At 41.8% G+C, this 27,366-nt stretch overlaps 1 protein-coding gene across 5 annotated transcripts in view; it reads right to left on the reverse strand.

The window, feature by feature from the left end:
- Positions 1-27,366, reverse strand: part of DPH6 (diphthamine biosynthesis 6) — a 239,935-nt gene that overhangs the window by 115,139 nt on the left and 97,430 nt on the right. For 4 of the 5 annotated variants that reach the window (XM_081886628.1, XM_081886629.1, XM_081886626.1 and 1 more), the window contains exons 9-12: positions 20,636-20,780; positions 15,723-15,854; positions 12,029-12,158; positions 6,052-6,226 (exon numbers count right to left, since the gene is read on the reverse strand). In XM_081886628.1, the coding sequence (XP_081742754.1) occupies positions 6,052-6,226; positions 12,029-12,158; positions 15,723-15,854; positions 20,636-20,780 (582 nt within the window). The remainder of the gene's footprint in view (positions 1-6,051; positions 6,227-12,028; positions 12,159-15,722; positions 15,855-20,635; positions 20,781-27,366) is intronic. The other variant, XM_081886627.1, reaches the window with a different exon arrangement.

Genomic DNA, 27,366 nt, shown 5'->3' on the forward strand with positions numbered 1-27,366 from the left:
TAACCACACCTCTGCCAAGGCTTGTAGGATGCTGTTGAATGGGCTATGGTGCAGGGAACTGAAGAAGGTGGTCCAGAATCAGGTAGAATCACATACCCTTGTGTGTGCAATCTTCAGCCATGCTCACTTTGCTCCCCCAACCCGCATGAGAAGCTCATTGGGGGCTGCTGCAAGCAGGAAGAATGGGAAAGTCACCTTCCCATCAAGGGAATTCAATCAGATTTAGCATTATAAGTTTTCTGCACCAAATGAGAACTCCTGGAGAAAAAAAATCAGGCTATTGCCATTTCTCTGCTACTGCAAAAAGAACAGCAACAGGAAACACAGAAGAAGGTATTTCTTCAAACAGTGCATAGTTAAACTAAAGAATTTGCTCCCAGAAGATGCAGTGATGGTCACCAACTTGTGGTTTTTTTGTTGTTGTTTTTTTAAGGAAATTAGACAAATGAATGGAGGCTAAGGCTATTGGTGGGTACTAAGCCTGATTGCTCAAAGCTACCAGCATGAGTTTGACCAAACTGCGGGAGGCAGTGGAAGATAGGAGTTCCTGGCGTGCTCTGGTCTATGGGTCACGAAGAGTCGGACACAACTAAATGACTAAACAACAACAACAACAAAGCCTGATTGCTATTCGTTCGGTCCCTGCTCCTGCCCACCTAGCAGTTCAAAAGCACGTCAAAGTGCAAATAGATAAATAGGTACTGTTCCGGTGGGAAGGTAAACAGTGTTTCTGTGCGCTGCTCTGGTTCACCAGAAGCGGCTTACCCGGAAGCTGTCTGCGGACAAACGGCAGCTCCCTCAGCCAATAAAGCGAGATGAGCACCGCAACCCCAGAGTCGTCTGCGACTGGACTTAACGGTCAGGGGTCCCTTTACCTTTACAACTAAATACCAATTGCTGGAAACCGCAGGAAGGGACCTGCTGTGTTCAGGCCCGGCTTGCAGGCTTCCCACAGATATCTAGTTGAATACTGGGAGAACAGGATGCTAGATTAGATGGGTCACCGGTCTGGCTCTCATGTCCTTTAACATGGAAAACAAAACCTGAGAAAATCCTTTCTAAGGGATTTTCACATTTTTTTTGTGCTATAAAATAATTTAACACAGCTTTTAAAAGTATTTAAGCAGCACTGACATAGATGAAGGGGTTCAAAGTCTTTGCCGTGAGTTGTGATTTTGGTCTTGGAGATATTGTGGGATAGTTGTTCCAAGGATGAAGCACTGGAATAAATGTCTGTGGTTGTAAAGTAACGGCAGTGTTTCAAGCTATTTATTCTAGACAGTATTTGCAAGATGTTCTAGAGTAATGCACTAAGTGGCTTGAAAGCACTTTTTAAAGCCCACTGCAATGTAAATGGGCTATAAGACGTTGGAAGCAGCATAACCATTTTAGTTGGCACGTAACCAGAATTATTTATAACATTTTATGCTAAAACATCATAACACTAAACCCAAATATAAAAATGTATCTATAAGCATCAGTAAATTACTTTCTGCACTGGACAAAAAAAAAAGTTATGTTATACTCCCCTGAGTAGCTAGCAACTTTTTGCTTTACACCTTTCTCCAGTTCTTTTCTGGTTTAGGTGACATTTAGTCTTTCTCTGCTTCTGCTCCAGATCCTTGCCTTGGCTTTTATTTTATTTTTTATTTCATAAAATTTATGCACTGCTTGATTGTAAAAAAAACACCAACAACCTCAAAGCACTTTACAAATATATAAAACAAGAAAACAAACCTAGTTTAAAATGTACAAAAGTTAAAATGCTAAAACAGATTAAAATTCCATCAACTTTCTAAGCATTTAGGTAGACTTGTCTAAACAAGAATGCTTTTAGCAGGCACTGAAAACAGTACAGTGAAGGCTAGGAGTTCCTAAATGTTGGCACTGCCGCGCAAAATGACCAAGTTCTTACAAATGCAGAACAGGTATTATGTTCTTACAAATGCAGAACAGGTATTATGTGGCACCTGTAGTACAGTGGTACCTCTGGATGCGAACGGGATCCATTCCGGAGCCCTGTTTGCATCCTGAAACGAACGCAACCCGCGTCTGCATGTGCACGGGTTGCGATTCGCCGCGTCTGCGCATGATGTCATTTTGAGCGTCTGCACGTGCATGAGCGGCGAAACCCGGAAACGCTCTACCCGAAACTACTTTAACCCAAGGTATGACTGTAGTCCCAATTCTGCCACTCAAAGCGGTAGAGTAATAATAATAATAATAATTTATTTATACCCCGCCCATCTGGCTGAGTTTCCCCAGCCACTCTAGGCAGCTCCCAATCAGTGTTAAAAACAGTACAGCATTACATATTAAAAACTTCCCTGAACAGGGCTGCCTTCAGATGTCTTCTGAATGTCAGGTAATTCTTTATCTCTTTGACATCTGATGGGAGGGCGTTCCACAGGGCGGGCGCCACTACCGAGAAGGCCCTCTGTCTGGTTCCCTGTAGCCTCACTTCTCGCAATGAGGGAACCGCCAGAAGGCCCTCGGCGCTGGATCTCAGTGTCCGGGCTGAACAATGGGGGAGGAGACGCTCCTTCAGGTATACAGGACCGAGGCCGTTTAGGGCTTTAAAGGTCAGCACCAACACTTTGAATCATGCTCAGAAACGTACTGGGAGCCAATGCAGATCTCTCGGAACCGGTGTTATGTGGTCCCGGCGGCCACTCCCAGTCACCAGTCTAGCTGCCGCATTCTGGATTAATTGCAGTTTCCGGGTCACCTTCAAAGGTAGCCCCACGTAGAGCGCGTTGCAGTAGTCCAAGCGTGAGATAACTAGAGCATGCACCACTCTGGCGAGACAGTCCGCAGGGAGGTAGGGTCTTAGCCTGCGTATCAGGTGGAGCTGGTAGACAGCTGCCCTGGACACAGAGTTAACCTGCGCCTCCATGGACAGCTGTGAGTCCAAAATGACTCACAGGCTGCGCACCTGGTCCTTCAGGGGCACAGTTACCCCATTCAGGACCAGGGAATCCTCCACACCTGCCCGCCTCCTGTCCCCCCAAAACAGTACTTCTGTCTTGTCAGGATTCAACCTCAATCTGTTAGCCGCCATCCAACCTCCAACTGCCTCCAGGCACTCACACAGGACCTTCACCGCCTTCACTGGTTCTGATTTAAAGGAGAGGTAGAGCTGGGTGTCATCTGCATACTGATGAACACCCAGTCCAAACCCCCTGATGATCTCTCCCAGCGGCTTCATATAGATATTAAAAAGCATGGGGGGAGGACAGAACCCTGAGGCACCCCACAAGTGAGAGCCCAGGGGTCTGAACACTCACCCCCCACCACCACTTTCTGGACACGGCCCAGGAGGAAGGAGCGGAACCACTGTATGACAGTGCCCCCAGCTCCCAGCCCCTCTAGACGGTCCAGAAGGATGTTATGGTCGATGGTGTCAAAGGCCGCTGAGAGATCCAGCAGAACTAGGAAACAGCTCTCACCTTTGTCCCTAGCCCGCCGGAGATCATCAACCAGCGCGACCAAGGCAGTTTCAGTCCCATGGTGAGGCCTGAATCCCTATTGGAAGGGATCCAAATGGTCCGTTTCCTCCAGGCGTGCTTGGAGTTGTTCAGCAACCACCCGCTCAATCACCTTGCCCAAGAATGGCAGATTTGAGACTGGGCGATAATTGGCCAAATTGGCCGGGTCTAAAGATGTTTTTTTAAGAAGCGGTTTAATGTGGGCAAATGTGGGAGTAAGGCGTTCTCATAGGTAACCTGGTCCCAAGTTGTTACCAATGGTAACACCTTGAACTTGTTGTGGTAGCAAATAGACAACCAATGCAGATCTCTGAGCACAGGTGTTATATTCTGGCAATGCCTCACCCCTGTGAGCAACTGTGCTACATTGTTCTGTACTAACTGCAGCTTCACATTTTCCTGAACTGCTTCCCAGTTTCATTCCTGGCCCTGCTGTTAGTTTCAGTACATGCTCCTGCTCCAACTAAGTTCAGGTTCCCAGTTCTCATACTTTGCTTTCCATGAACTCTCTCCATGCCTGTTGTCTTGTATCTGACACCGATGGAATGCAGCTTTCTTCCTTCTGTAACCTCACCATGTCTGTTCATTGAGCTTGGTCCTCTCACCTCAAGTCCTTTTGCTCTCACTCATAAAAATTACAATGGGTTGCATATGCAAGACGACATCTATGAGTGCAGTGGAACTTCCCCTCCCTCTCATCCCCATGTGTCTCCCCCCACATCTGCTATAGGGGAGGACACTTCGGTGCATTTGCAAAAACTGTTCCATTCACACAATAAGTTGGATTCAGCCCAATATTCTGTTCCAGTTGGTCTCCTGGTTTAGAAAATCCTAGTTGCTTCTTGTGTATAACCTGCCTTGCAGGGGGTTGGGCTAGATGACCCTTGGGTCCCTTCCAACTTTACAAGTCTATGATTCTAAGATTATGTTATGTATTTATGACAAAAAAGCATACTATCTTCATCTCTCTTCTTTTGACACTGAATTTTAGCAAAGGTATTCATTATACGTATTTAATACGTAGCCATCATCTTATTCAGTGTAAATTGAAATAAAGTCCAAAAGCCCCAAAGTAAAATGTAGAGATCTGTGGGAATTATAATGATTTTTCTAGTGATAAAAGTATATCAACTAATCATCTTTCTTTTTTTCACAGTTCTCCTCATCACAAAAGAAGCATGCTTTTGTAACAGTATGAGCATATCATGGTGAAAGTTTTATGCACAGAGTCTATCGCTAAACGACTCTGTTGAATTCAGAGGTTTCAACATTAGGTTAAGACAGACTTAAGGTTCCCTGTCCCAGGCATCTGACCTCCCCCTACAAATGATTAATATAACTTATCTGTGTTCTCACACCATTCAGCGTCAGCCCAGGCAGAACAGCAAATGCTGTATTCTCTCCACAAATCTAAGCCCATAGTATCCAAGGCCAGTCAATTTATTTTGGTACCAGAGGAAGAAAAGCACCTCTCCTCCGCCCTGGCAGTAAAAATGCAACAATAAACTAAATAACTAACAACGTTCTGCCCTTTCGTGACCCACAAAAGCTCCTTCCTGGGCTTCACCCCGACACAATTGTAGCGAATGTTTCTCGACCCTAGTGAGCAGTGACCTATTTTGTGGGAGCAGAATCCAGGAAACACTCGGCATAATTATGCAAAGACGCAAAGTAAGATTTTGGGTGTGCATGCCATTTTATGATGGGATTTTGTTTATATTTGAAATTTTGTTCTCGTTCTGTGATTTGTTAACTGCTTTATGTTTCAGAGAAAGAACCTGTGATGCAGATTTTTAATTTCAATTAGTTCTACTAGGCAATGTAGGGATGAAGGAAAGAAAAGGAGAAACTGGCTGTTTCCAGAAGGTGGTTGCCTGTTGCGGTTGGGTTTTTCCCCACATAAAGCTGCCTTCAGACTTAGAGGATTTATCCAGTCACCTATTATGTTCATATCTATGATGTGTACCAACTTGGAGATGTACTGCTCACAAAGGAAAACTAAGAATGGAGCACTTCATTCATAAATGTAAATGACAGATTCAGAATTTGGGAGAACATGCAACCGCAAACCTGTACAGATGGCATTAACAGATTTTGTTAATATTTTTACACAGCCTTTTAAGACAACAGGATAAGAGCTGTAGTGCATATGAGACTTTTCCAGCTCAGCCCACACAGCACTGAATCCCAAATTAAGTCCTGCTCTGGGACTAATTCCTGACAGCGTATATGTAAACCCATTCCCTCCATAGGCATTCTTATATGCACACCTCCTCACAGATTCCCATACACTTCTCTTGCTTTCACAACCCTTTAATAAGCTTAGACATTTTGTATGTTTTTATATTATCGAACATTTATGTAACCAATAGCTTCCTTTTCCTCCTGTTCAGCTTCAAGCTATAAAATTATATATCCTGCTCAAAGGAAAATAAAATACAAACCAATATAATTATTTTTCCTCAGATGGATGAACTAGTATTTCAATATGCAAATTGAAACCTATAACTGGGATTATTCTCCACAGAGTTGCTAATCCAGTGAGGGGTGGGTGAATGCATACCTGTACACACTGACTGTAAGGTCCTATGTTGGCAGGGGCCCAGTGAGAGATGCTCTGTACATGCAAAACCTCCTTCGGTTGACAAGGTGGCTCACCAGTCATCCCCTCATACTTCTGTGCCAGGCAATCCATCTGAAACAAAAGTCCTTCAGGCAAGGGGACTTCTACACAAACTCTGAAACCACAAGACAGGAAGGCAGTTATTTATTGGTAGCACTCATGAATCTTAAAATATGACAGGATCTCTTTCCCCCCTCATACTTAGAACTATTATTATTATTATTATTAGAATTTATATACCGCCCTATAGCTGAGGGTCTCAGGGCAGTTCACAGAATAAAATCAAGATATAAAACCACAAAATACCTCATAAAAATAAAAACAACAACCCAATAGCCCCATCCCCCCAAAAGAACACATTTTAAAAGGGTATAGGATGAAAATCGGATCAACCTGGTTGAAAAGGAACATTTTTGCCTGGCACCTAAAGGTGCATAATGAAGGCGCCAGGCAAACTTCCCTGGGGAGAGCATTCCACAGATAGGGAGTCACTGCTGAGAAGGCCCGTTCTCGTGTTGCCACCCTCCAGACCTCTTGAGGACGCAGCACACGAAGGAGGGCCTCAGAAAATGATCTCAGGGTCCGGGTAGGTTCATATGGAGAGAGGTGGTCCTTGACGTATTGCGATCCTGAGCTGTTTAAGTTTTATAGGTCAAAACCAGCACTTTGAATTGGGCCCAGAAACTAATTGGTAGCCAGTGCAGGCGTAACAGGATTGGTGTAATATGCTCAAACCGTCTTGCTCCGGTGAGCAACCTGGCCGCTGAATTCTGCAACAGCTGAAGTTTCCGAACCGTCTTCAGAGGCAGCTCTAATGTATAACACATTGCAGTCCAATATGGCTCCATGTTTTGAAGGGCCCTTGGGTAAGACATCATCATTGTTCCCCCTGAGTGAGCCAACCTCTTCTTTGCCACTGTCACCAGTTACCTTTCCCTTTGGGTCCAATCTGTTCCCCTGGCATATAGGGAGAGTCCAGATCAACTGGAGAGTTCTGCTCCTTCCCCTTGCTGTGTATTTTTTTTTGATGTGGTTTATTTATTGTTTATGACTTTTGTAATTATGTAAATCATGTTATGCTGTAAGCCCCCTTGAGCATTGTTGTTTTAACTGTGGAAAGGCGGCATACAAATAAAAAAATGATGATGATGAATGATGCTTACACGTTTGAAGAAAGCACACCAACAAGCAGTAACAGCAAGAAGGATGAGTAGCGGCAGGGCCAGGGGGCTCTGGGAATCAGTAGTAGGCCTCCTACTGACAAGAGGACCTTGGAAGATACCCAGTGATGCTGAAACCTGACACCAGCTCTGATTCAGATGCTAAGTTCTCTATATAGCCATTGTGAAAACTCACTGCTACAATTTATGGCAGCCTTCTGTCATAAGCAAGTAGGAGTGGCTACTGGAAACCCCCCAAAACCTGCTCCAGAAGGTTGGGAAATGCTTTGGAACAGCAAGAGAGCATCTGCAGGGTGGAGGTTCATTTGGAGAAAGCAGCTTCCCTCCTGTTCTGTTGAGCCTCCAAATGGAATAAAGAGCCTTCTGTCAATGGCAGGACATCACTGGATACAGCCCCCAGTACACACTGTGCTTTCTCATTCTTCCTTCATTTTTAAGCGTGCTTGTTCTAGTTCACAGAGCTTCTGTGAAACTGCCAAAACCCATACCCTTTCATATCATGCCTCTATAGAGAGGCCCTCCAAATATTTCCACTATCTAGAGATTATTGGCCTTGCAGCCATCAGGAAAAACCTGAAGGAAGTTTTACTTCCCATCTTTGTTCTGGTTCTCCCAAACACTTAGCTGTATTACTGAGGGCACTGGTAACAAGTCATGTGCTGTTACTTGGTTAACTTAGAATCATAGAATCATAGAGTTGGAAGAGACCACAAGGGCCATCAAGTCCAACCCCCTGCCAAGCAGGAAACACCATCAGAGCACTCCTGACATATGGTTGTCAAGCCTCTGCTTAAAGACCTCCAAAGAAGGAGACTCCACCACACTCCTTGGCAGCAAATTCCACTGTCGAACAGCTCTTACTGTCAGGAAGTTCTTCCTAATGTTTAGGTGGAATCTTCTTCCTTGTAGTTTGGATCCATTGCTCCGTGTCTGCTTCTCTGGAGCAGCAGAAAACAACCTTTCTCCCTCCTCTATGTGACATCCTTTTATATATTTGAACATGGCTATCATATCACCCCTTAACCTCCTCTTCTCCAGGCTAAACATGCCCAGCTCCCTTAGCCGTTCCTCATAAGGCATCGTTTCCAGGCCTTTGACCATTTTGGTTGCCCTCCTCTGGACATGTTCCAGTTTGTCAGTGTCCTCCTTGAACTGTGGTGCCCAGAACTGGACACAGTACTCCAGGTGAGGTCTGACCAGAGCAGAATACAGTGGCACTATTACTTCCCTTGATCTAGATGCTATACTCCTATTGATGCAGGCCAGAATTGCATTGGCTTTTTTAGCTGCCGCATCACACTGTTGGCTCATGTCAAGTTTGTGGTCAACCAAGACTCCTAGATCCTTTTCACATGTACTGCTCTCAAGCCAGGTGTCACCCATCTTGTATTTGTGCCTCTCATTTTTTTTGCCCAAGTGCAATACTTTACATTTCTCCCTGTTAAAATTCATCTTGTTTGTTTTTTTAACTTCAGTAAACACAGATTCCCCAAAGAAGGTTGACTTAGGACATCCCCTTGAAAGCTGGAAATGAATTCCTTTATGCCAACCACATTTCCAACATACTGGTTTAGGGAAGGTGTTTTTCAGAGATGAGCTAATTTTGTGGGCATATAAAGACACCAAAATACCTTTGTGAGCATAGTTTATCTCAACTATGCTGAGAATATATTTGTGTAGGATTATCCAAAATTTGGTTGTATTCAACTAAGTGATATTCATATTAGACCCATTGAAATAAATGCATCTAAGTTAGTTATGTCCATTAACTTTAATGGACCTACTCCAAGTAGGACTACTGTTGAACACCACCCCAAAATATCTAAGGGGCACCAGGCTGGGATGGGTGCTCTATAATATGTAGAAACTTATTTCCTTTATTTGTGGAACTCTTCTTAACTGATTATATACTGGGATAATACTGAGAATTATTATTATTATTATTTTCTAAGTTATGGAGCATGATATTAGTAAGGAACATTGGATATTTATCTCAAGAAAGTCACCAATGCAATGAGTTTCACAGAGATCCAATTAGTAGTAAAGCTATTACCAAGTGAGGGGAAATATATCTTATTAAATGGAATAAGTAATAAAGCCCTCAACAGGAAAAAAAATCCTAAAGAATTTGCTTCTTATAAAATATTTTATGCAGCATTAAAAATATTTTAATTGTAGTGTCCTTATTTCATGAATGTTAAATATTAAATTTTTTATTAAGAAACAGAAATGAAATACATTTGGATTCCAAATTAAAAGAAATGAGAAGGAAAACATGCTTGTTCTGAATCATGGTGAACTCCAGTATGGATACAGAATAGAAAGGCAAACCTAGAAACGGCAGTCATGGAAGCAGAAGATTGGAAAAATATTCATTAAAAACTACATGGGAAGACAGGTGAACAGTTGAGCTTCATATTTTTTCCCCACCCTGAAGAGCAGTCCCCTGATATCACTCTATAATCTGCTTTTTAAACTCTTCCAAGTCACAAAAATAGTTTGCAACATTGCCAGAGTTGATGTTCCTGGAAAAGAAGGAAAAAGCTCCACTGCACGCATGTATTTTTTTTGTAATTTACAAATTTTTTATTAATTTTTTTCCATAACATCTCCAATCATACAAATTTCACATCACATATTTTAGCTTTTTGGACCTCCCTCAACTCCTCTGACAATCATCCGTAGTTGAATTCCTAGCTTCACATTCCTTAATTATAATATTGCCTTTAAATAAAAAAAATTTCCCCTCATTTACATTCTTACAATATTTCTAATTTTTTTCACAACACATGTATTTTCATTAGGGGAGTGCATTGCTTCAGCTGCTGCAAAATACAGCTGCTCATGTCCTGGTGGGAGATAGGAGGCTAGTTCAACAAAACCAGTTCCACGGGTCACCAGTGCCTTTCTCATCCCTGTTCAAAGTGCCTTTTGCAAAGCCCTAAACGGTTTCAGTCCAAGTCACATACAGGACCACCTTCATAAAATCACAGAATTCTACAGTTGGAAGGGACACCAAAGGTCATCTAGGCCAACCCCCTGAAATACAGTAATTCACCCCTATCAACCTGCCTGCATGCTAAGATTAGCAACAGAGGACCTTTTCACATGCTCACCTTCATGAGCAGTCAGACTGCTAAGTATGAAGGAGGGAAGGAGGCCTTTGCCACAGTGGGCTCACATCTGGATCACATTATCCCAAGTCACAAGGTGGTTAGATTGGTCTCAACTAGGGCCAGGGCCTTTTCAGTACTGGCCCCGGCTTGGCGGAATGCTCTGTCACAAGAGATTAGGGCCCTGTGGGACTAGACATCTTTCTGCAGGGCCTGTTCTGCCTGGCCTTTGGTTAGGACTCAGTCTGACCCTTATGTTTCCCTCCCCTTAGGGTTTTGATCTATGGGCTACTTTTAAAATGAGGCTACATTTTAAATTGCATTTTAACCTGTATTTTAAATTGGTTCTTCCCCCATTATGTTTTTACTGTAATTTTACTGGTGTTAGCTGCTCTGAGCCTGGCTCTGGCCGGCGATATTATTATTACTATTATTATTATTATCAGCAGGTATCCACCAAGCCTGTTCTACCATGGTGGGCATTCAGAAGAGCCCTGAAGATTCATTCATATTCACCAGTCTTCTGCTAAGGTGATTTCTCTGAAGTCACTTTACTTGGATACTTTTTTCGCTTGATGCTGTGTACTGCTGACTTATATTCATTTATTTGAGGTTTTAATTGTATTGTATTGCATTTTATTAAGTAAGTCACCACGGGAGGCCTTTTTGCCCATAAAAGTATTTCAAATAAACTAACTGAAATGAACAATGCCACTCTAAATGCCTCAGTTTGACCACTATATCCAATTTAATTCACTGTGCACTAAATAAGGTTGCTGTTAAACAGAAGAAACTCATTTCACTCAAACAAGCTCCTTCTCCTTGAATACTTTCGAGAGTTCCTTGGGAAGAGGAATTCGTTGTTAAGCCAGGCTAGGAATCGTAGCTCTGTGAGGGGACTAAAGGTAGGTCCAGTCGCGGATGACTCTGGGGTTGCGGCGCTCATCTTGCTTCACTGGCCGAGGGAGCCAACGTACAGCTTCCGGGTCATGTGGCCAGCATGACTAAGCCGCTTCTGGCAAACCAGAGCAGCACCCTTAACAAGCTACAGTTCAAGGATTCTCCGAGGGGAAGGCCAGGACCATTAAAAGTGGTGTAAAACTGTATAGTACACATGGGGCCTAGGACCCAGGAAGGCCTAGGTTCAAATCCCTACTAAGCCATGATATTCATCAAACAGTCCTCAGTCAGTCACCATTACACAGTTGCCGGGGGAGGAGATGAAGGGATGGGGAAAACCATGTATACCACCTGGAGCTCCTTGAAGGAAAGTCAGGTTATAAATGTAATAAACAACCACAACAATGCTGTAATAAAATTGGATGTTAGGTTTGGGATGAGATGATTCCGTCTAAGCTCAAGGTGAAACCAGACAGTGCACTCAAGGATATGCACAGCTCTTCCAGAATAGTGGGTAGAAACTTGGGGTGTGTACCTAAAAGACCTTAAGAGGAGGACATTCATGTGACAACTGTAAAGCAGCTGCTAAAACAGACATAGAAATAGGTGAAATGAAGTCCAGAAACGAAATATGACAAAAAGTGTCATAAATAAAGCAGCGTAGTAGCAATGAAGTATATTCCAGAGTATCATAAATATAAGGTAGCAGTAGTAAGAACCTACCTTGCTGGGGGACACAAATCAAATGCTGTCACATAGGCTGAATTAATCACAGCAAAATCTTTCATGCTCTTCATATACAGATGGACCAAAATAATATCTGTCAATTCCAATCCCTTTGAATTCAGATGAGCTGCACGTGGAAAAACAATGCAGGCGTTAAAGGCGGGAGCAATTACATTTGTACCAGAATAATAGGAGGAATACTTTTTTCAAAGTATTTCCCCAAGAAAAGCAAGCAATAACATATTAACATTCTCTTGGGCTGTCTGAGGTCAGTCATACATTACATAGAGGCAACTGTCATACAAAGGATGTTTAGAAAGTAACGAATTGTCTGATTTCACTTGTTTAAAAAACACCTTCACATGCTGTGTCATGGCATTGTTGTCTTTTCTGAAGTGAATTAAAAAGAACAATTTTCAAGCATTAGGAATTGGATTCAATGAACCACAATTGGAAGGAAAACAGCCACCAGCACTAAAGAGTTATGATTTTTTACAGCGATATACTGTGTCCCACAACACGTGCAATGTCTTCTGATTTAGTTTCACTTTTCTCAGAAAATGTGGGATTGCAGCTTTAGATCCAGCTCTAGCCTGTTAATCAGGTGGCAGCATTTCCTCATTCAAGTACAAATATATTTGAAAATGAGCAAGAAGGTAAGAAGACGAAAAAACGATACAGAAAATATGTGCAAGTATATCAGAGGTGTTTGAGTTTAGCAGAGTTTCTCTGAATCGGGATGACTAAAGCTATCTTCTAGCTCAATAATTCTGAACACATCGTTAGTTCCATGAGGAGCTCCTAACTAGGATGGTATTCTTGTAGAGTCATTTTGGGATCTAGCGGATCCTAGCCCAACTCAGTCCTACCATCAGAATGGCCCTGTTTGGCAAGTGGAACAGGGAGCTCTGCACTAGTTATCAACCGCTTGGACTACTGCAATGCACTCTACGTGGGGCTACTTTGAAAGTGACGCAGAAACTACAACTAAACCAGAATGCAGTAGCTACTGGTGACTGGGAGCGGCCGCCGAGACCATATAACACCGGTCCTGAAAGACCTACACTGGCTCCCAGTACGTTTCTGAGCACAATTCAAAGTGTTGGTGCTGACCTTTAAAGCCCTAAATGGCCTTGGCCCAGTATACCTGAAGGAGCATCTCCACCCCCATTGTTCAGCCTAGACACTGAGGTCCAGTGCTGAGGGCCTTCTGGCAGTTCTCTCACTGCAAGAAGCAAAGCTACAGGGAACCAGGCAGAGGGCCTTCTTGGTAGCGGCGCCCGCCCTGTGGAATGCCCTCCCATCAGATGTCAAAGAGAGAAACAACTACCTGACATTTAGAAGACATCTGAAGGCAGCCCTGTTCAGGGAAGTTTTTAACGTGTGGCACTTTAATGTATTTTTAATCTTTGTTGGAAGCCACCCAGAGTGGCTGGGGAAACCCAGCCAGACGAGTGGGTACAAATAGTAAAATACTATTACTATTACTCAGGGACAGATGGTGGCATCACCCTGTGTATTGGTCGGGGTGGGTGGGTGACTGGGGGGATTAAACGGTTGGACTGCAGTCGAAGTTGCTGACTTCTGCCAACTCTAGATAGACATTTTAGGTGTTCGGGTCATAGAATACATGGATGCATAAATTTATTTCTTTAAAAAAAACATAGGGCTGAACACTCTGTGTAACTAACAAGCTTGTCGCCTTCATCTTGGGAGTTAGAATGACTGTGCGCATTTGTGCAGTCCATTAGTAGATTTCCATTCGGCAAAGTGTGAACTCTCCCAGAGGGTATTAAAAGAGTTGGCTTTGTAACAAGGGTTGTGCTTCCTGCACCTTCTAACCCTAACCCTAACCCTAACCCTAACCTTCTCACCGGGATGCAGAGCAGGACAGAAGGGCAAGCAGGCAGCAGGTATGGCTTTTCTAGGAAAAGGTTATAACACATACCTAAAGTGTCTCAGCAATGTTCTGGCAAAAAAAAAAAAACATGTGGAGGTTCCTTCAGCTGACAGGACCATAATTCATTCCGTGTCCCCACCCCCTGTTCAGAGAGCAAAATAAATAGCCACAGGAAATGCAAGCATTACCTGGGACCAAAACGCTAGTAGTTGGCCAGAAATTGAAAACAATACTTCAAATGTAAGTAACCTGCCAAAAACAGTAGGAAGCTTAGCTTCTGGCCCAGAGGCACAACCACTACTTTTTGTCTAATTCTAATGAAAAGAAAGGCAAGGACGTATAATATTTGGATTGGCTGGAGTCCATGGAAATATAACAAGCAGCAAGCAAACGTGATAGAGCCCCATTGCTTACATTTACATGTTATGCCGAAAAGATTTATGCAGAACTTTGCTGCCTTTACCTACAAGCCTGATTACAGCCTCCTTGCTGATTTCCAGGCTGTTAAGAACTAGCTTAAGGGTCCTTTAGAAAGCATGATGCCTTTTGGCTTTCAAAATTGCTAGCGCTTCTTTATCATTCTGTATTCAGTCATGAACTCAGCTGCACAAGCCAAATGTTAAGATTTTATGAGCTAATACATCAAAAGTATCCGTGAACAAGAATACAAGCTTGCCCATTGCCGCCTCAGAGAGCAATTTCCATTTTTATGAATGAAAAAGATGCCTGCATAAACATTTCTTTATTTAAAAGTGTAAAATGAGGAAAGATGCAGAACAAAATGGAAGCATTTTGTTTTATATGTCAATATCTTGTAAGGGTTTGATAGTAAGAAATCCAGCTACTACGATTCCCAAGATAGCAATTCTTTCCTTGCATTAAGTACATAAACGAGATTTAAAGCCACTGACCTAATCCTGGATGCCAAAATGTACCACAGCTTTCTGGAGAACTCAATTTAAAATTATGGTGATAAAGGCAGTTTAGCAAGCAGAAAGCATACACAACACAGAGTGCATACAGCAAAATATAAAAGTATGAAAACAAATCCCACTGTCTTTTACAAATGACACAATGAAGAGCGTAGAGCCTGATTGCAAATGATTTTAGACGTGTTCACATATAGTGACTCCATTCTGCAAACACCTGCTGCCAAGCCTTTAATGTTAAATATGACAGTTCTCACATTGTTCTTTTTCATAATGAGCAATCCTGAGATAGCTAACCAAACAAATCTGTAAACAATAGAAATAATCAACCAATTTTTAAAAAGAAAGAATTGATTAATCAATGCATTTCAAAACAATTTGATTAGAATTTGTAGCAGATACGAGAGACAGTCATCCGTTCTCCTAAGCACATTCCTGAATCCTTCTTCAATTCTGGCAGTGGGGAGAATAGCAAAAAAGACTGAAAAGTCCCAGGATAGTGAACTAGGTGACCAAAGATTTGAGTGACCTGGCATGCTCAGATAGGGAGCGGCCAGCGGCCTAGATTCTTTGAGGAAACAAGACCCTTTCTTCTCTCTGGAAGGTCTGCTGCTTAAATCTATCTTGTTTACAAACAGCTGGCCCCACCCACTCATAGCAAAACAGATTGCATACTCTCTATAGCGCCTCCTTTGCTGCTGCTTAAGAGAGCCTGCAATGTAGAAACAATTGGTCTTTTAAATTTGCATTCAAACCATTACATCAACTCATCACCCCAATTATTGATAAGAAGTTGCAGCGCTAATTAAAGCAGATGTATTCTGCATGTTACATTGTATTATTTAAATCCCTAATAAACCACCTCGGAGAGACGAAAAGACATTCTTAGCCGATTCTTGCACGCTTCCTCCTTCCGATGCATTTAGGAGAGCACTGAAGCCTGTTAGCCACTGGTAGCCCTGCGGAGACTTCACTGAGGTTTCAAGCGTCTTATCTGTAAAAATGTAAGTTTTAAAAGATGAGGTTGTAAGAATGTACAACCTGCTGTTAAAATGGAATACACAGGATGAAACGGTTAAATCAGTTATGATAAAATGGGCACAGGATATTGGGTACAATATCATGTTTGTTGACTGGGAAAGGTTATGGACCACCGGTGTGAAGTTCACGGCATGCAATGCCTTGAAAGAGAACATTATGAAAATGATATATAGGTGGTACATGACCCCAGTCAAGCTTGCAAAAATATATCACCTGTCTGATAATAAGTGTTGGAAATGTAAGGAAACTGAAGGAACGTTCTTTCACCTCTGGTGGACTTGCCCTGGGGTTAAGGATTTCTGGGAAATGATATATAATGAGCTGAAAAAGGTATTTAAGTATACCTTCCCTAAGAAACCAGAGGCCTTTCTTTTGGGCATTGTTGGCCAGAGGGTGTTAAAGAAGGACCGAACATTTTTTATGTATGCAACAACAGCAGCAAGGATACTTGTCGCCAAATATTGGAAAACCCAAGATTTGCCCACGCTGGAAGAATGGCAGATGCAACTGATGGACTATATGGAACTAGCAGAAATGACCGGCAGAATCCGAGACCTGGGAGAGGAAGCAGTGGAAGAGGATTGGAAGAAATTCAAGGACTATTTACAAAAACATTGCAAATTGTATGAGTGCTAAGAAGGATGCGAGACTGAAAATATCACGGCACCATTAAGCTAGTTGAAAGAATATGAGAATGAGTGAATTTTAAGAGAAAGATAAATTTTGAATAAATATCATGTCCAAATCAGGGACTTAAGACTTAGATAAAAGTATTCAAAGTTAGGGACACAATATTGGAAATTTACAGAATAAGAACTGAAACAAGGTGATAAATTGCTGGTTAAAATTGTATAAATTTGGAACGCAGGAGCGAGAGATGTGAGGAAGTCCAAAAAGCGAAGAAAATATGGTTACTAAAAGATGTTAATTCTATTTTCTATTTTCTTGTTTTGTTTTCTGTTTTTTCTGTTATCTTTTCTACTGTATGAATAAAATGTTTAATAAATTTTTTTTAAAAAAAGATGAGGTTGTAATGGCAAATGGTTTAGCCTTATTTAGTCTTTCCTACAAAAACAAGCTACGAGACTTGCTACTTTAAGGTTTTTACAACAAAAGCAGCCCTACATTCCCAATGTAATACTTATGAGCTCTTGAAAGAAAAAAAGTGGATTATCACTTTTATGATGTATATTTTATGATGTATAAAGCAATTCACAAACCAAACAGTATACTCATATCCCTTTTTACTAGGAACTAACACCCAGCAAACATACTTAGGATTGGTATACATATACAACACACTATTCTATTTATTTCAACCCAAAAGAATTGTCCAAATGAATAAATATCACACTATTTTAGGGTGTTGAAGGTAAAGGTAAAGGGACCCCTGACCAATAGGTCCAGTCGTGGCCGACTCTGGGATTGCAGCGCTCATCTCGCTTTATTGGTCAAGGGAGCCGGTGTACAGCTTCCGGGTCATGTGGCCAGCATGACTAAGCTGCTTCTGGTGAACCAGAGCAGCGCACGGAAACACCATTTACCTTCCTGCCGGATCGGTACATATTTATCTGCTTGCACTTGGACGTGCTTTCGAACTGCTAGGTTGGCAGGAGCAGGGACCGAGCAACAGGAGCTCACCCCCATCGCAGGGATTCGAACCGCCGACCTTCTGATCGGCAAGTCCTAGGCTCTGTGGTTTAACCCACAGCACCACCCGTGTGCCTCATTTTAGGATGTTACCATTTCCTAAATCATACTGCTATACTATTTGCATGGTGTGTATATATTTAAGTTCAGGTTCAACTGTCAAACGCACCATTACATACAAATGAATAAAGCCTATGAACTGGTTTTACATCAAACATAGAAAGCTCCCTTTCACAGTGTCAGACTGTTGGCCCATCTAGCTCTGCACTGTCTACACTGATTGGCAGTAGCTCTTGAGGGTTTCAGGCAGATAGCCTTTCCCAGCCCAGCCAAGGATTGAACCTGGGGTGTTCTGCATGCAAAGTATGTGCTCAACCACTGAGTTAAGACCCTTCCCACAAGCAAAGAAGTGATCCAATTAAAGGTTTGGAGCCAACTGAGCCCTGGAATGAATGGAAAACACTTTGGTTCCTTGTACGTCTCTGATTGCAACCTTCAATGGTAAGTCATGCCACAGTGACACATTCCAGGCATTCTGGAGGCTGCTCTGACCCTCAGGGGCAGTTTTTCACAGAGGCATAGAGGGCTGCAACAGGAAAAATGAAGCTGTAAAACTGGATAATCAGAACTCCACTCTAAGATATTAGGGTCCAAGCCACAGCATCACTTGAGCTCTGAAAGTGCAGCTTCTTCCCGATTGAAGTGCAGAGTGTTTGTAGACAAGGACATTTGCAGGGAAACCAAAATGCTTGTTTACAAAGCTATTGCACTACCAACCTTACTGTATGCTTGTGAAACACAGACCACTTATAAATGCCGTCTCCACCTCCTTGAAAGATTCCATCAATGATGTCTCCAAAAAATTGTACACATCACTTGGGAAGACAGGTGAACTAATGCCAGTGTAGTGGAAGAAGCATAGATCACCAGTGTCGAAGCGATGATTCTTCATCATTGACTTTGTTGGACTGGTCATGTTGTGCAGATGCCTGATTTTCGTCTTCCAAAGCAACTACTCTATTCCAAACTTAAAAATGGTAAGCGTAATGCCGGTTGTCAACAAAAGAGGTTTGAAGACTCCCTCAAAGCAAATCTAAAAAAATGTAGTATAAACACCAACAACTGGGAAACACTGGCCTGCAAGCGCTCCAGTTGGAGAGCAGTCTTTACCAAAGGTGTCGTGGGTTTGAAGACATTCAAACTCAGGATGAAAGGGAGAAATGTGCTAAGAGGAAGACACGCTTGGCAAACCCTCACTGTGATCAACTCCCACCCGGAAACCTATGTCCCTGCTGTAGAAGGACATGTAGATCCAGAATTGGCCTTCACAGTCAAAACCGTATTATGGAAGACAATCTTACTCAGGTACGAGTGATCACCAAAGAAAAAGAAGCAGCATTAACTTTTGTGCCTGCAAATCCTTACACATCCATCCATGTCATATGATGGCCATGCAGGCTGTAAAATTGCACAAATATTTAGGATTATGTCTTCAAATTATTCATTAGCAACTCAACGTATTGAAAGTGAAGTGGGCTATTTGCAGAAGGTGGTGCATGAGATTCTGAATCAGAAGTATGGACTTGAAGTATGTTACAAAGAAAAACAAGAGCCCTGAACAGATCTGTTCCATTTCCCCAAGCATTACTCTATTACTCTTCCGTGCAGTACTTTATTGAAACAAATAGGACTTCTCAGAATAGAGTGCCTTTTTGTGGGATGGAGCTCTAATTCATGCAGATAAATAAGAGCTGCAGCCCTATAGCTCAAATTTAAAGAGGCATGGGCACATCATCTGGGAGGAGATCAACATTGGAAAGCTATAATAGTTATTAACACTAATGGGAATTATATGTATAAATCTCCCATGCATGCAGGAGAGAGTCATTAGAGTCCAAGAGTGAAAGCCTTGAACTTCCTTCTAAGAAAAATGCTGACATCCCTAATAAGATTCTGAAGGTAGGATGAAGGAAAACAAGATGTCAAAAGACCTCTACTGCCATTCCCAAGTTGGTAAAACAACAACAACAACACACCAAAAACCAAAACATTCTGTTGGTATTGTTAAAAATAAAATCTGCACTCACTTTATGATAAAACTACTTTACTAATTTACTCACTAATACCAGGCCATTGGTGTATCATCCACATTGCACTGCAAACAGTCACTGTAATTATTTTTGCACTTAAAATGCAATGTAATTACGCAGTCTTAGAATTCATTTACTTCTGACCTCACTGCTAACATTTTTCTCTCTCTGCCTTCCATATACCTGCCAACTTATGATAGCATTCCAAGCATTTGCAAAGTGTTTTCTGGTCCACAAAAGTTTATGCCGCAATATATTTGTTAGTCACTATTTGTTTTTTATTGATTACATGCATATACTGGCCATGCAATTGAGTTACCTTTGTTTACAGACCATTAAAAATACAAAATACGCAAAATGTAAATGATAAACATTCAAACCAGTTGTAAATAAATCAAGAAGGCCATAACCAACACAAAACCAGTAACTGAAAACAATTGAAACACAACATGAAACTAGTAAGGGGAATAACTTAGTGCAGAGACCCAGAAACACTAAAATAGATGTAGCGTTATAATTAGGAACATAAGAAGAGCTTGGTGGATCAGGCTAATGGCTCTCACAGTGACTGGACAATTACCTGTTGGAAACCGCAAGCAGGATTCAAGATCAAGAGCACGCTCTTTTCCTGTGGTTTCCAGCAACTTGTATTCAGAAGCACAACTTCCTCCAACTGTGGAGGAAGTGCATATAGCCACTGTGGCTAGCAGCCATCAATAGCCCTCTCTTCTATTAAAATGAAAAGGCCTGAAATAATGAAAAGCTATTCATCTGGCACCTAAAAAACCACAGACTGGGCACCAGGCAAGTCTCTGCAGGATGGATATTCCATAAACAGAGTGCCACCACCCATAAAAATCCCTTCCTTGGTTGCCAGGAAAGTATTTAAGGTGCTACTAGGCTTTTTGTTGGTTCTGATGCTACACACTAACATGACTATCCCTTAAGGAAATTGTATGTATCCTTAATGACTGAGGAGAAGCAGAAAACTCACTGGACTTCACAGAAGTAGGTCCAGAAGTGTCCCAGATGATGCAAGCGGCTTCCTTCCGCTCATCTGACGTGGGCCGTGTGTTTTCTTCAAACTGCTTTTCACAAGAACAGCTCACAGTCAGGGCTTTGCTCAGAGGTTGCACCTGCTTGAAATAAATATGGCAGCACACATTACCTCAAAAGGAGAAGCCCTTGGACAAGCAAATCATCTCGAGGTAAAAGGAATGGAGCGCATTTTATTTCATTTTAGAGCAAGATGTGGAGGCAAGATGTTAATGCCTGTAACTGAGACTGAGTTTCCACATATAGTTGCTAACACTTAAGTCCCCAGGAGATCAATGAGATTTGCACACATAAAACTGGATTGCAACCTTGGCGAACAGTGCAACGTAATGATTGAATTTACTTAGTACAATTAACAGAGAATCATTATATAGATAAAGCAATGCAAATCAATAGTACACATGGGAACATTCGTCATGTTCATGGTAATGGAGACAAGAAAGCAACCTTAAATGCAACCTTAAAACACTCAAACTGCAGGTCTGTTTAATCTAAAATACAAAGCTGTTTTGTGAAGTGACAAAAACAAGAACCTGCCTCTGTCTGCTCCTCTTCTTCTAGTGTGACTCAGGCTTCTTTTCCTCACTCTAAGGAAGTGCTGCTAGCATGATTCGGATCTTCACAACCTAACGAGTTATCCAGTACACAATACCGAAATTTACAGCATGGGTGGGGGAAATATAGATCATAGTCCACTAGCAAATATATACAGTGGTGCCTCGCAAGACGAAATTAATTCGTTCCACAAGTCTTTTCGTCTTGCGAGTTTTTCGTCTTGCGAAGCACGGTTTCCCATAGGAATGCATTGAAAATCAATCAATGCGTTCCTATGGAAACCGCCTTCAGACCAGGTCCGGGGACAGTCTGTCCCCCGACCTCTTCTGAAGACGGGCGGGGAGCAAAGACTTTTGCCCCCCCCCCCGCCTGCCTTCAAAAGCCATCCGGAAGAGCGGGAAGCGCTTCCATGCTATCCCGGACTGCTTTTAAAATGCTGGCGGTGGGGAGCAAAGCCTTTCGGCCCCCGCCGGCCTTCCTGGACCTCTTCTGAAGGCCGGAGGGGGGGAAAAGGCTTTGCTCCCCACCGCCAGCATTTAAAAGAGGTCCCCGGAGATTTCCCTATGGGCTTTCTTCTTGCGAAGCAAGCCCATAGGGAAATTCGTTTTGCGAAGCGCCTCCAAAACGGAAAACCCTTTCGTCTAGCGGGTTTTTCGTCTTGCGAGGCGTTCGTCTTGCGGGGCACCACTGTAGTGACCTGCACAGTACCTGATAGGTGCTAGTTATTTCTACAAAGAATGATGGACTAGATGGATCTCCAACCCAGAATGGCACATGCTCTAAAATAAGGATACATATTTGGATTGAGGGTCTACAGTTCACCAAACAGCTTTTTATATCTGAGAGATAAAGAACGACCATTCTTTTTACCATTATTTTTGCCTGATCATTAAGTGCAGAAGCCTAAAAAAACACGCAAGACCTCAAATGCACCCAAAGTAGACTTTTATGTCTGAATTGCTTTAAAAACATATTGCTGTTTTTACAGATTGTTTAATGAAAACTGAGGACTAGACTGAAAGACAGCGACTTCCTTAAGGATCTGTATCAGAACTTGGGTTACTGAACCTTTCGCTGTTTTGCCCAAGTCCCTACCCGGTATGTCCACACTGGCTTTCCAAACTAAACAAGCAGAACACGAACTTTCATTCTAGCGGGGCTGTAGGCGTTTTGTAGTGTCAGGATAAAAACCCAAATTAGAGAAAGTGAACAGTTTTTGGTCCTGTAGGCTGTAGTATTTGGGACAAGTGGCCATGCTCCCTTTATAAAAACTAAGGACTAAATTGCTCCAGCAGCATAGAAAATTCATCAGTGTCACTGCTGCCACCCGTGGAAATCTCTCGAACAGCATTAGGCCTAAGAATCCTCATCAACTTTGGCATGTCTGTGCCAACACAGGTAGAGCTGCCAGATCCTCTGTACTCATTGCTCTCCTTCCAAGAACAAGGTCAATTTTTTCTTTCCCTTAAGAGACTTGCACACAAAGCAGGTCATGTGCAGAATGCCCATTAACAGTCTACTCCCCGCCCCCCCCCCAATGAAATATTTGTGTTTCTACCAGCACAGGACTAAGCAAATGCTTACAATGCCCTGACAATATGAAATTAATTCTTACATTCTCTCTTCAGGCCCTCAGCATTGTACAAAACGTTTCTGAGAAGTATTTCCTAATGAAGATTTATTATAGAAGGCCATGATTCGCCAATCATTTGCCCCCTCGCTAGTGCGGGAACAGAGTGATATCTTGCCATAGCCCTCTTAATTTCCATTCGCTTTCTGCCAAAACAGAAAAATACAGGGCACTGTAGATGGTTCCCTTATACCCACACCTTTGGGTAAAATGGTGAGATGTGGTTGCAGGCACGCTGAGGATTGGGTCCCTGTAAACTTCTTGGAATAAAGAACGTGATTTTGCTACATGCCTCAAGTTTCATGTACACCTTAAAAAGAACAACCATAATTAGCAGCCGCAGTGTCTAACTTGTCAGAGATCTTCATTTCCTTGGCAGAGGAGGCTTGTTGTTACAAAAATCTAAAACTGACAGCGTTTCTCCCACTGAGCAGTTCTCTCAGAATAGAACAGAGCATAAAACTCTGAAGTTAGAAGGAAAAGGCTCTGATAATCTCTTTGCTTCTTGTTTTCTGCCTTGATCAGTTCTCCTGTTAAAACAACATTTTGAGGGAGACCACATGCAGCTTCGTGCACTGTGAACAGACATATGAGATAGATATTACTTGGGTGGGGAATAGACTTGCCATATCAAGTAGAGAACGAGTGAAAGATTTCTCTGTCTTTCAAAGGAAAGAAAGAAACGTGTGTGTGTGGCTTGTCTGTGTGTGTAGCTGCATTCATTTTTTAAAGGAGAAAATGATGGGTTCATCTTTTGCCTGTTCCAGAAGAAAAGCATATAATGTCACACCTTTCCAAGCAAAAGAGTTTCAAGATCAGTAAAGGCGTATTTTCAGTTGGCACATATATGCCATTTATGAGCTCCCCTATGAAGATGGTTATGGTGATATGAGAAATGCACAAACATCTCAGGAGTGTTAAGTACATTAAGAAAAATATCCCAGGCTGCCTGGAATCTCTCACTGATAGCACATGGCTCAAGGTCATGGTTTTAAACTACCTTGTGGAAACAGATGCAAATCCCCATTTCTTTTCTTTTTGAAAGCTTTTTACAAAGTGGTATTTAAAAGTTTTTAAAGTATTTTGATCCAATGGGGATTAAGAGAATATTTCATGCTTTGAGAAGCTGGGTGGGCTTGTTTTAAGGAAAGATAAATTAAGTCTTATATGCAGGATTCTGCTTCTTTAGTCCATAAGACTTGTTTGTGTTTGCCAGGAACATTTTCTCCTATTACCACCAGGCATGCACACACACACACACACATATGAACATGCATGTATATCTATATTTATTAAACTGAAAGATATGCTTTGCAATTTACATAGAAATAAATGTTTTTTTCTGAATTAATTAAATGTTAATGAATCACATCTCCATCTTGAGATACACAATTAAGCACAACTTGCATATCAGAGGCCTTGACTCCAAGAGAAACCTCAGAAAATTATGTCCCTTCAAAGGTAATTCCCACCTCCCTATTTCTGCAGTTACTCAAATAAGGAAAGGGGGGGGGGTCCAATACAATCCATTTTCTGACCATTATTTTGTGTTGTGCTTTTTTAAGCCTGACCATGAAAATTTGCAGATTTCAAGTCACCATTTTTTGGTGTGGCAGGATAGCGCAACCAATACAGCAAGAGACTCTTAATCTCAGGGTTGTGGGTTTGTGTCCTACGTTGGACAAAAAGATTTCTTCACTGCAGAAGGTTGAACTAAAAAACTGACCCTCGCGGACCCTTCCAACTTGACAATTCTATGATCCGCACAAAGAGAATGAAATGAGATAAGAATTCAATGTCAGTCTTGGATATTTGAAAGTAGAGCTGAAAGAGGATGGGCATTTGTATAGCTCTGGCTTTTACCACCCTCAAAAACTACCCTCCCTTCCAGCAATTTTGGAGAACTACCCTGAGAAGGGCAAGTATGTTCACCCATTCAAAATTTACATAGGGACACTACTTTCCTTCTCCTTGGCTGCACCATGTTATGATGCCATCATATTAATAACACAATCTCTGACTGGATGTGATCACTTGAAGAGCTGATCACCTTGAAAGAAATGGCCCCAAAGCAGCAGCAGCAGAACTTAAGATTTCACATTAATTCAGCTCCTGAACCATTTGTTGCCATGTGTGTCTTTATGCATTATGTGTTTTTAAAGGAATGTGATAAAAGCGTAAAGCAAAGCTTAAGTTTGGTACCAGTTCATGTCCTTTCAGGGAACGTAGGCCCTAATGATCAGCCATGGATTATTGACAGCGGGCATTATGAAATAGTTATCCTTGCAGCAGGGATTCTTTTTTTACTAAATAACCTTCATATTTCACTTGACAGAGCTAATTATGTGATTTCCCTCCTATTCTAGCACGTGACAATGCCATAAATATTCCCAACAAAATTACATGGTTCCCCCTCCCCCATACTATTTACTTCAAAAATTAAAATGTTACAACAGGAATTCTATAGTTATATTCCTTGAGCAATAAGTGCTCCCCCCCAAAAAAGCAAGAAAAGGGGAATCAATCTGTAATTAAGGCCTACAGAGATTACAACAATATAAAGTGTGAAAAGCAGCAGTGACATAATACTTACACAAATGACTATGATTTGAAGGCTTCCTAAATGCACAGCTTATGCTGCTTTTAGACAGCAATTTTGATGTGGCTTATTTCCAACTCAGGTAACAGAACTTTTTTTATTATTACTTCAGTTAAACACTGGTATTTTGTTTGCTAAATCATATCAGAATGGTCCATATAATTGTCCCATCACCAGACGGTAAGCAAGCAAAGAGGACTGTATGATTACCTGAACTAAGAGAGATCTGAGGGAAATGGACTACAAGGTCCCCTCCAACTCCAAGTCAATGTTTTTATGTTGTTTTATTGTGTTTCAGAAATGTAAGTCACTCCTGGAATTTTATTGAAGGGCAGGGTATAAATCTTTTTTTGAAAAAGAATTACTCTATGTAAAATTGCCATATATGAAACTGTTTGTGGTGTCCAAGAAATAGAAGCACAATATAACTTTTGTAAAAGAGAAGGATGAAGAGGTTTTATATTCAAGGCATATCATATCAAATTCTTACAGGAAAAAGTAAAATATTGATGAAGCTACACTTCATACAACAGTGCCCTTGTTTTCCAGTGAAGAGGAAACTGAGGCCTCCATGGACAACTATGAATGTTAGGTGACAAATAATGTTATTAAGAGTTTATAATATACCTATAAAACAAAGCACATTTGACATGCCAATATCTATACTTTTAAAAAGGTATTAGACGCATAAAATGTGCAGGAAAAATAACATTCTTAAGTTTTTAATAAAGAAAGAGTAGAGGAATCTTTTCCATTATTATGCAAAAATGCATCTTGAAGTTGTGCGGTAATGTATTAAACCAGAACAGTGAATAAAATGTTATTCTCCCTGAGGCACAAGGGTTCATTGTGCTGCCAGAAACAATCTAAAACAAATTTCCAGTGAGCCTTTGTAGTTAAACATTAAGAGATTTAGCTAAAGAAAATGCATTACAGAACAGCAGAAGAGAGCAGGAGCTGATTATTATACTAAGGCATGCTAGCCCAAACTGTGGAGTGATTATAAAATATTCAATTGAAAGAATGTAAAATTAACACCTGCGAAACATAACTAAGGAGAATGACATGTTTGAACACTGAACTCAACATGCAATGCACTCAACAAATACCATTCTTGTTTAATCTGGTCAGCCCAGATATGACTTCTATTAGAATTATCATGAATTATGACAATGGATTCCAGTGACCGGGGGTTTCTATGTGCTCTGGTCTACCCTTCCATACGCCCAGGCCTAACTTTTGTAAATCGTCCTACACTATCCTTATGCTTATGTTTTCTTTACGGCTTTGAAAATTTTTGAGACTGCATAGGTCCTTGGTACATTGTCCATCATATAGCTTACCTACCTAACATCACCATGACAGCCAGTGAGATAAAAAGTTCTTTGTGCACTGAAGATTATCCAACAGAATAAATAACGGGAGAAAAATGAACATCATACTAGATTTTTGCAGGGCAACAGCCGCAGCTCACAAAACTCAACCCCTATCAATGCTCTCAATTGACATAGGAGCAGAGCCCATCTGAACAGGGAAGCGTCCCTCATCAGGGAATGAGAGGGTGTCCCAAAGGTTCAGTAATTATGTCACAGCCACTTATGGAAGCTCACGTTTCCCAAGAGGAAAGGAGCTCACCAAGAGAAACCAGGAACATGGGGAAGTATCCAACTAAACAGATCTGCCAGCGCAAGTGCAACTGAACATACCCTCCCTCTTCTCTCCCCACAGGCCCCCTAAATATACTGTGGATTTTCCCTCGCCCCTCCAGAACACATTTAGGGAGTTCTATAGCACAGCAACGAGTGCTTGTGCTAGCAGAACTGTTTAGCTGAATACCACCCAAGCTTTTTGCTCCCAGTCTGGTGTTGGTAGTGGGGGAGGTTTA

This window comes from Podarcis melisellensis (genome assembly GCF_964234715.1).
Source record: "Podarcis melisellensis genome assembly, chromosome: 1".
NCBI classification, from domain to species: domain Eukaryota; kingdom Metazoa; phylum Chordata; class Lepidosauria; order Squamata; family Lacertidae; genus Podarcis; species Podarcis melisellensis.